The sequence below is a fragment of the Cibotium barometz genome, chromosome 13, assembly GCF_041138505.1.
Source record: "Cibotium barometz isolate CiBa-2024 chromosome 13, ASM4113850v1, whole genome shotgun sequence".
In the NCBI taxonomy this organism is placed as follows: Eukaryota; Viridiplantae; Streptophyta; class Polypodiopsida; order Cyatheales; family Cibotiaceae; genus Cibotium; species Cibotium barometz.
In genome coordinates, this window is record NC_141058.1 from 27,605,235 (window position 1) to 27,613,873 (window position 8,639).

The 8,639-nt window shown below is 44.3% G+C and overlaps 1 protein-coding gene across 1 annotated transcript; it reads right to left on the bottom strand.

Moving 5' to 3' along the window:
- Positions 1-1,691: 1,691 nt before the first annotated feature.
- On the bottom strand, positions 1,692-3,622 carry LOC147632552 (fe(II)/2-oxoglutarate-dependent dioxygenase 4-like). The gene is made up of 4 exons (XM_086806882.1): positions 3,388-3,622; positions 3,009-3,241; positions 2,497-2,839; positions 1,692-2,039 (listed from the first exon to the last, which is right to left on the bottom strand). The coding sequence occupies exons 1-4, from the start codon at positions 3,499-3,501 to the stop codon at positions 1,761-1,763; spliced, it is 969 nt and encodes a 322-aa protein (XP_086663008.1). The 5' UTR covers positions 3,502-3,622; the 3' UTR covers positions 1,692-1,760.
- Between the last annotated feature and the right edge of the window lie 5,017 nt (positions 3,623-8,639).

Sequence of the window (8,639 nt, forward strand, 5' to 3'; positions counted from 1 at the left end):
CTTGAAGGGCAAAAAAAAAGGCCAACATTTGACCAACTAATAAGACTCTTTATCAAGCATCTCTACAAACTATATGGCTTGCTTGTAGATATAGTGTTAGGTAGAGATAGAAAGTTTGATAATCATCTTTGAAGAAAACCTTCAAAGGTTAAATATCACTCTAAGCAAGAGTGAGGCCAACCATCCGTAGATTGAAGGTAATAAAACTAAAAACCCAACAAGGTTCTAGAGCATATGCTTGTGCATAGATGAATAATCTAGTGGAGAGGAGTATTTCTCACCCCAAGAATCTATTTTTTATTATTCATAACTAGATTTACTCCATTTACGTTATTTTATGGACTCTAATCTAGATCTTCTCTACAGTTGTAGAGATATGCAAGGAGAAGAGTCAACAAGTTGGTAGCATAGCATGGTAGTGTAGTCTAGAAGCCCGTGGGAGGTCGGGCTAGTGTGGGTAGGTAGATCATTATATAAGGCCATCAGTGTGGACACTTATACACATTCCTCTATGGTTAGGTGTGGTGACTAAGAGCTCGGAGCCCTCCTTGGCTATGGTAGCCTATGCAACGATGTAACATATCCTTAAAATGGGTGAAGTAGCTTTTGGATGGGAAAGCTCCATTGGCAATCACACAAGAGTCAATAGATATTAGCAAATCTAAGTGAATAGAGGCGACGAAGAGGGCCTAGGCTCACATTGTCAATATGGCCTTGAAGTCTAAGATAATAAAAGTACAAGAACAAACATCTTGGAGAAAAGATTAGAATATGCTAACTAGAGGGGGGCCATACAATCAAACTATGACTTAATCATGAGAAACAACACTTGGGATCTTATGGAAAGTCCTCCAAAATGGAAGGTTACTAGCACCAAGCAGGTTTAGAAGGCCAAGTAAGCAGGGCTTCATATGGAGCCAAATACAAGCATGAATATGGATGGAAATTTCCATCTGGGGATGAAATAATTTCCAACAGAACTTTGTAACAAGATATGCTCTCACACACACACTCTACACACACACACACACACACACACACACTCACACACACACACACACACACACACACACACACACAAGAGCATACATTCACACACACACAAGAGCATACATTCACACAAAGCTCTTCATATTTCAGAGTTTCTATCAAACCTCTGGAGATGCAGAGGGAAGCCTTAGCCATAATAAAGTTTAGCACTAAGGGAAGTAGCAAATAGCATAACAATGAGCTGACCTACCATAATTTGTAATCAAAGTTTGAAAATAGTAATATTTCTTATTATCCACTTCTTTTTGCAACTCAATGCTTTGTATTTTGAAGATCCTCCTTCTTTTGCTACCATATTTTCTTACATAATGTAGATAATGTAAACATATTAACTTATATAGAGGGGACTACTGTCTCTTTAGAAGTTGTAGCCATTTTTTAAAGGTAACATGTGTAATGTATGTATGATTTATTGGCACTATTTTTTTAAATTATATATATGTATATATTTTTAAGACTAAAACTTATCCATTTTTATTTAGTTTTTTTCACAGTTTATATTTACACTAAAAAGTATATTATTTTATGTATAATTTATCTTTAGCCCCTAAGAAACTTCTTTGTATCTACTTGCAATACAAAAATAGAAAATATTTCAATGTACACTAAATAATTATTTTCATTAATGAGAAATTGTTTCATTCTAGGAAACAAATAAATACTCCATATAAGTCCAAAGAAAAATGAACATAACTAATAAATCAAGATAATTATTGTTCCATGTCATTCATTGACCTCTCCATAATAGCCTTGGCGAATTCAAGGCCTTTCTTATGGTTCGGTAGACTTGTATCGAAGTAGCGCATCATGTACTCTTTGAAAGTGGCTCCTTGGTACACGCATGGGTAATCATGGTTAATGAGCTCAGGAATAGGAGCAATAAATTCTTCCTCTGGAGGTCTAAATGTAAAGGGAAGAGAGATCCGTAACTTGTTTGGATTAGCTATGACACAATGAGGAGAGGATCTATACCGTCCATTTGTCAAGATCTGCAGAGCAGCAAGGTGACACCTGTAAGACCTTTTAATTATCATTTTCTTTTTTGTATTTAGGGAAGGTACATTTCTTTATATCCACTCCTTGGGTGGGATATAAAGAAGGTTGAGAGGAAGTTCATTTCTTTATATCCCACTCCTTTGGAAGAAGGGAGGGATTAGTGTAATATATTATATTATATAAATATCTCACACCTTACGTGAGGTTCGTTTCTTTTTAATCCAATTGTTGGGTGGGGAGGGGGGTGGGGGAGGTGTGGTTGTTGGCAAATGGAAGGGGAAGGGAGTATTGATCCCATGCGCCTGTTGTTTGGCGAAGAGGAGGGGGAGTATTGATCTCATGCGCCTAGCACTCCTTGCTCCCAATATCTTTTAGCTACCGAATATATCGTATATATATATATATATCCTAAGAGAGGTGGTTATAACATAGGTTGAAGATGTCACAAACCTCCATTTGATCCGCCAAGAGAACCACAAAAACGTTGGGTCGATACTTGAGTTCAACCCATTCACCAGATGGGGATTGCACTTGTAAGCCGCCAACCTCATCTTGTAAGAGGCAGGTAAGAGTGCCCACATCTGTGTGCTCTTTGAAGCCGATAGTAGCAGCATTGGGGTCCAAGCACGGAGGGTAAAAGTTGAGGGTGAGGACTACTCTCTCAATTGTGGGAAGCCTTTTTTTGCTTTTGTGGTTATCCATGCTTTCCTTCCCAAGAAGACTCTCGAACATAGCATCGTACAAATCATTGCCAAGCTTTTGTACATCATGCCCAAAGTTGAGAAGGCTTTCCCTACACACATAACCATCCAAACAAGACCCACATTGGTCATACATTTCCTTATTCAAAGATCCGCAGAAAAGAATGCTTTTATAGCAAGTGAGCTCTATGTTTTGTGCAATGATCGACCTTATTAAACAGAAGTAATCCTCAATTAATGACACTGAGTTCAAGGCACTACCCAAAGATTTCACGGGCGTCTTGGAAGCCGTCGCAGATGCCCGGGCGGCGGCGCACCATCAGGATTTCCAGCCAGTTGGTGGCCTCTGTGAGCTCGTTGCTCATGAAGTTCATGCCATCGTCCCGCCTCGCCGTTGTGAAAGCCCGCTTGGCCTCGGCCGGCTGCTCGTAGAACTTCCGAGCGGCCACCCACATGCCCTCGATCACGCGATCGGGCACCCCGTGATGCACCACCTGCTCACATTATATTATCACACGACGACGATACTGACTGATTAATAAATCAATCAAGCGAATACCTCCCTCCGTCTCAACAAAATAATATGCTGCTTGACATAAATAAGGAGGAGGTACTGTATGTGTGTGTGTGTGTGTTATACCTGGAAGCAGCCCCACTCCTCGCACGCACGGGAAAGCTCCTGCAGCACAGCGCTGCGCCCGTCGCCTAACAAGCCCTGGATGTCGATGGTGGGAGGAACTTCGCGAGCCGCCATGTCGATGTCGGTAGTGTGCTCTCTCTAATAATAATAATAATAATAATAATAGTAGTTAGGATTTTCCCTTAGTGTAAAGGAAAAAAAACACACACAGCGCAGCACGAGATAAAAGGAGAAGTTATGATGGGTGTGTTCTCTAATAGCCACACAGCACAGCAGGACAAGTTATGATGGGTGTGCTCTTTAATAATTAGGATTTTTTGAAGAGGAGAAAAACGTTTCCTCTTCAATAAAGAGGAAAAGAAGGGTGCCAAAAACATTTCTTTATGTACTTGTAACCATTAATAGTTTTTGAAGAGGAGAAAAACGTTTCCTCTTCAATAAAGAGGAAAAGAAGGGTTCCAAAAACATTTATTTCTGTACTTGTAACCATTAATAGTTTTTGAAGAGAGGAGAAAAACGTTTCCTTAAGAACCAAGGATTGCGAGAGTGAAACAGAACCAAGCCTCCCGCCAAGCTCTGAACTCTGCCTCCCGCCAAGCTGCATCGCCGTCTTTCTTTCTCTGCGGGGCGGATGCCCTCCCATGTGCATGGGCACTGAGAGGAGCCCCTCCCTTGTTCGTCCCCAGCTCCCATCACCTGCAAAATCCATTCAGATGCTCAGCAGTCACTCTTCAGGTGCTTCTCCCTCTTCATCTCTGCAAGCTCCTAGAACAAACCAGTGGAATCAACTCCCAGTCAAGCCCTGGGGAGACGAATCATTAATAGAAGCAGTTATGGAAGAAAACTCCCGCCTGATGCAAGAACTTAAGGAAGCTAGAGAGCAGATGTTATCTTCAAAAAGCAAGGATCAACCTAAAGAAGCCCCCATTCCCCCAAAGGAAGTCAGCGCCAGAACAATAACGGCGTCCAACAGAAAGAACCTAACAGCACAGTTGAAAGAGGTAACCCACAGCCCTTATCAGTCCATGTAAATCTTCCTATTGAACAAGTCAGGAACAAAGTTGAAGAATACGCTGAAAGATGTCTGGTCGGCTTGCTTTTTGGCCCGCGCCCGTCGAAGGAAGCAATGAAAGCCTGGATCCGAGACAGCTGGTCCTCCATAGGAGTTGAGGTAACGCTCACGCAAGCACTGGCCAAAGGATACTACATTTTTATGTTCAAAGAGGCTAGCATGGCTATGAAAGTCATCAGCTCGGGACAATGGATGTTTAGGCACCTCCCATTTTGCTTTATGAGGTGGACTAAAGACTTCAACCCGGATGGCCCAAAATCTTCAGTTTACCCTGTGTGGGTAGAGCTCCCCAACCTACCCATTCACCTTACTCCTTGGATCAAAGCCATCCTAGCTCCTTTGGGTCAAGTTCTAGGCACCAAAGCCTTCACTGACTACAATCCCGCATGGCACCCCCAAGTCCTCGTTGAACTAGACCTTTCTCTCCCCCTTCCGGAAGAGATTTCCATTGGTTGCGGGGAGCCATCTCCCAACCAATTCTCTACAAGCATCTACCTAACTCCTGTTTTCACTGTGGAAAACAGGGTCACCTCATTAGGAATTGTCCCATCAAGAATCCTCAAATCATTCTTCCTCACCTAGCTAACAAAGCTCCCCCCCCTCAGCCCTTGGTCCAATCCCCCCCCTCCTCATCCAACCCGCCTGCCATTCCCAAAGAGCCGGATGTGCCAATAGGCAGCAGACGAAAGCCAACTGTCAAACCTAAACCCGCTGTGCCTATAATAAAGCCTAACAGGTATTCAGTCCTGGCTGCCATCCCAGAACCAGGGGCTACTGAAGAGGAACAGGACTGCGTGGAAAGTACTCCACTAAACAAACTAAGACTAGAGAAGGAGGTGGATAACCTTGACGATGCAGAAATGGGTATTGTATCCAGCCCAACAAAGGGGAACAGAACTGGTTCACAGCCTGATTTACCGAATGACATGGAGATCAGTAAAGAGCTTAAGAGAGGGAGGGCTCAACTTGGAGCCACCCCCCAATCAGCCACCAAGGGAGGAACTAGCAAACCCCCCAACAAAAGATAATGAAAATAACCAGCTTCAATGTAAAAGGCCTGACCGACCTGAACAAAGCGAAACTGGTCAGACAGTGGCTGAAAACCAAAGGCCTCTTAGACATCATTGTGTTAGTGGAAATCAAGACTACAGGAGAAGAGCTGACCAGAAGGCTCAACTCTGTCTCTCCTGACCACTTCTGGATTCACACCCTGCATTCCCACGGAAGTGGAGGCTTGGCCGTGGGAATTCACCTCGACCTCAGTTCCGAGCTTAAGGGCTTCCACATAGGACACAACAACCAATGGATTGCAATGTATCTCAACAACTTTACTCTCGTGGGAATCTATGCCCACGGACCTCAAAAACAAAGGACTGAAACCTGGAATTCCCTCCTCAGCCTGCAGGCCCCCACCCTCATTCTGGGAGACTTCAACATGGTAGAATCCCTTCAAGACAGGTTCCAAGCCAAGGGGCAGGTCCTATTTGGAAGAGAGAAGCTTGCTTGGGAGAAAGTCAAACGCAAACTCAATCTGCAAGACCTAGGCCAGGAAGGAATTTTCTCATGGCAGAACTACGCAACAGGGGAGCTCAAAAGGAAAGCCAGGCTGGACAGGGCTTATGCTAGCAACGAAATTGTAGCAAAACATAACAGATGTGAGTGTCAGGTTGACTCTTCGACCTGCATTTCTGATCACTATCCCATTATCACCACCATGGATAATCAGGACACCAGGCACAAGGCTGGCTGGTTCCACACTGATCCTACCCTTTTTAAATTACCCCTGGTCAAGGAAGAGATAGCCCAAATCTGGAAATATTTCTTCTCTCTCAGCCTTCCCCCTGCTAAAGCCTGGAACCTCGCCATCAAGTCCACTCAAAACCTCCTAAAGCAAGTAAGGAAGGAAGTTTCAGCCCACCGGACCAGCAGGCTCAGGAAACTGCAATCTCAGCTTCGGATACAGGAGCCTTCTTCCAACCCTGAAAACCTAAACCAAATCAGAGCTCAAATCAAAAGGGAGGAGGAAATAGCCCTACAGCAAGCCAAACTCTTCACCAGAGACTGGTGGGCAGGTAAAGCTGATAGACCAAGCAAAGAAATGTTCAAGATGCTTAAAGTGAAACAAAGACAAGAACATCTTCCCCTCCTCTGCTTCAAGAATGGAATCAAGGCCAGCAATCATGATGAGAACAAGCAGCTCCTAACTGATTATTACAGGGACATCTTCCTCGAAACTGGACCCCCCTCTCAAAGCAAGCTAAAAGCCATGCAGATCATTAAAGAGGTAAGGAAAGCCACTGTTCCTCCTAATCTTGAAAAAGTGCTGGAGCGGGACATCTCTCACGAGGAAATAAAAAAGGTAATAGCATCTCTCAAGCCTAATAAAAGCCCAGGGGAAGACGGATTGGCTGCTGAATTCTACCAAACCTTCAGCGAGGTTGTAGTGGACCCCATCCTCCAGGTGTGGCAAGAAGCGATCAAATACGGAGCACTGCCCTCCCAAGCTAATCAAGGTCTTATCAAGCTCATTCACAAAAAAGGTCCCAAGGAGGAAGTTGGAAACTGGAGACCTCTTACAATGCTTAACAGTGTCTACAAGATCATCGCCAAAGCCCTTGCCAACCGTCTATCCGAGCACATGGATAGCTGGATAGCAGAAAGGTTTCATCAAGGGTAGATATATCCTAGACGCCATCATAGCACTTTGGGAAGGCTTTGAATATGCTGAAAAATCTAATCAGGATTTTCTCTTCATGAAGATCGACTTTGAAAAAGCATATGACAGAATACACTGGGATTTCATCCTCCAATCTCTAAGGGATATGGGTTTGGGACCTCAATTCACCCATATGGTCAAAACCCTCTTCGGGAATGCCAAAGCCAAGATTATCTACAATGGAGAGCTATCTGCCCCCTTCCCTCTCCAAAAGAGCATCAGACAAGGTTGTCCTTTAGCCCCCCTCTTATATGCCATAGCCTCAGATGGCCTTAACTGGCTCATCAAGGACAAAATGAAAAAAGGAGAGATAGCTGGAATAAAGCTCCCTAATGGAGAGCAGCAGATGTGTACACAGATGTTTGCCGATGATACCAACTGCCTGATTGCCAATGAGGAAGAAAGCATAAAGGCTCTCTGGGAAAGCTTACAAGTCTATTGCATGGCCTCAGGCTCTTCAATCAACCACTGTAAAACAGGCATCAAATCTCTCATAGATCCACCACCTAATTGGCTTATGGAAGCAGGATGCAACCTACTCCATGACGGGGAGATTTTCAGGCTGCTAGGAATACCCATGGGCTTTAAGGTCACTCTAAAACAAAGATGGCAGTGGGTCATGGAAAAGATAGACAATAAGCTACTGAGATGGAAAAGAAGACAGCTCACCTTGGCAGGGAGGATCATGATTCTCAAACACTTCATTCTGCCCTACACCATCTTTTATATCAGCTGTTGGCGGCCACCAGATTCTGACCTAAGCAACTTTACCAAGATGTGTAGGAACTTTCTCTGGGGCGGTGATCCCTGGAACAAGAGCATACCCAAAGTCAAGTGGGACATATGCACCACCCCTAAAGCTAAGGGAGGACTAGGTATCCAGGACATCAGGATCACTGCCAATAGAATGGCAGCTAAATGGATCATAAGAGCATGTGCTAACCCCTCTGAAGATTGGGCCCAGCTTCTCCTCAAGGATACCCCTAGATTTGTTATCACGGGATTCAATAAATGGAATAGCCTACCCCTTTCAACCATAATCATATCTAAGTTCTCCATCTCCCCCAAGGGCAGTCAACTAGTGTCCTCATTATGGAAAGCTTGGAACAATGTCAAAATGTTCCTAAACCCAGCCCCAAACCTTCGCATTTCTAATGGTGCGCTGGCTGGGGATTCCTGCTCTGGTGGTCCAGTCTCCCTATCCCCCCCCTTCAACCCGAGGAAGCCCAATTAGCGCTTAATCTACACAAGAGAGGCATAGTAACATGGGCAGATCTCAGAGATCAACAGCTAGGAACCTCGCTTTCAAGAGCTGATTTGGTGGCAAAATACGACTGCAGGACCCCGGAGCTGGACCTCGTACAAAGCAGAACCTCGAAGTGGGACCTGCAGGAGACCTGGAAGTTAAACTTCCCTTCTGCCTTCAACATCTGTGCTTACCAATGGTCAGGTAGTAAACCTCTC

Excerpts from the sequence above, each read along its gene's own strand:
- LOC147632552 (XM_086806882.1), bottom strand. The coding sequence starts at position 3,501 with ATGGCGGCTCGCGAAGTTCCTCCCACCATCGACATCCAGGGCTTGTTA. Across the intron at positions 3,242-3,387 it reads AGGAGTGGGGCTGCTTCCAG|GTGGTGCATCACGGGGTGCC; the intron begins GTATAACACACA and ends TAATGTGAGCAG. Across the intron at positions 2,040-2,496 it reads TCTTGGCGGATCAAATGGAG|ATCTTGACAAATGGACGGTA; the intron begins GTTTGTGACATC and ends GCTGCTCTGCAG.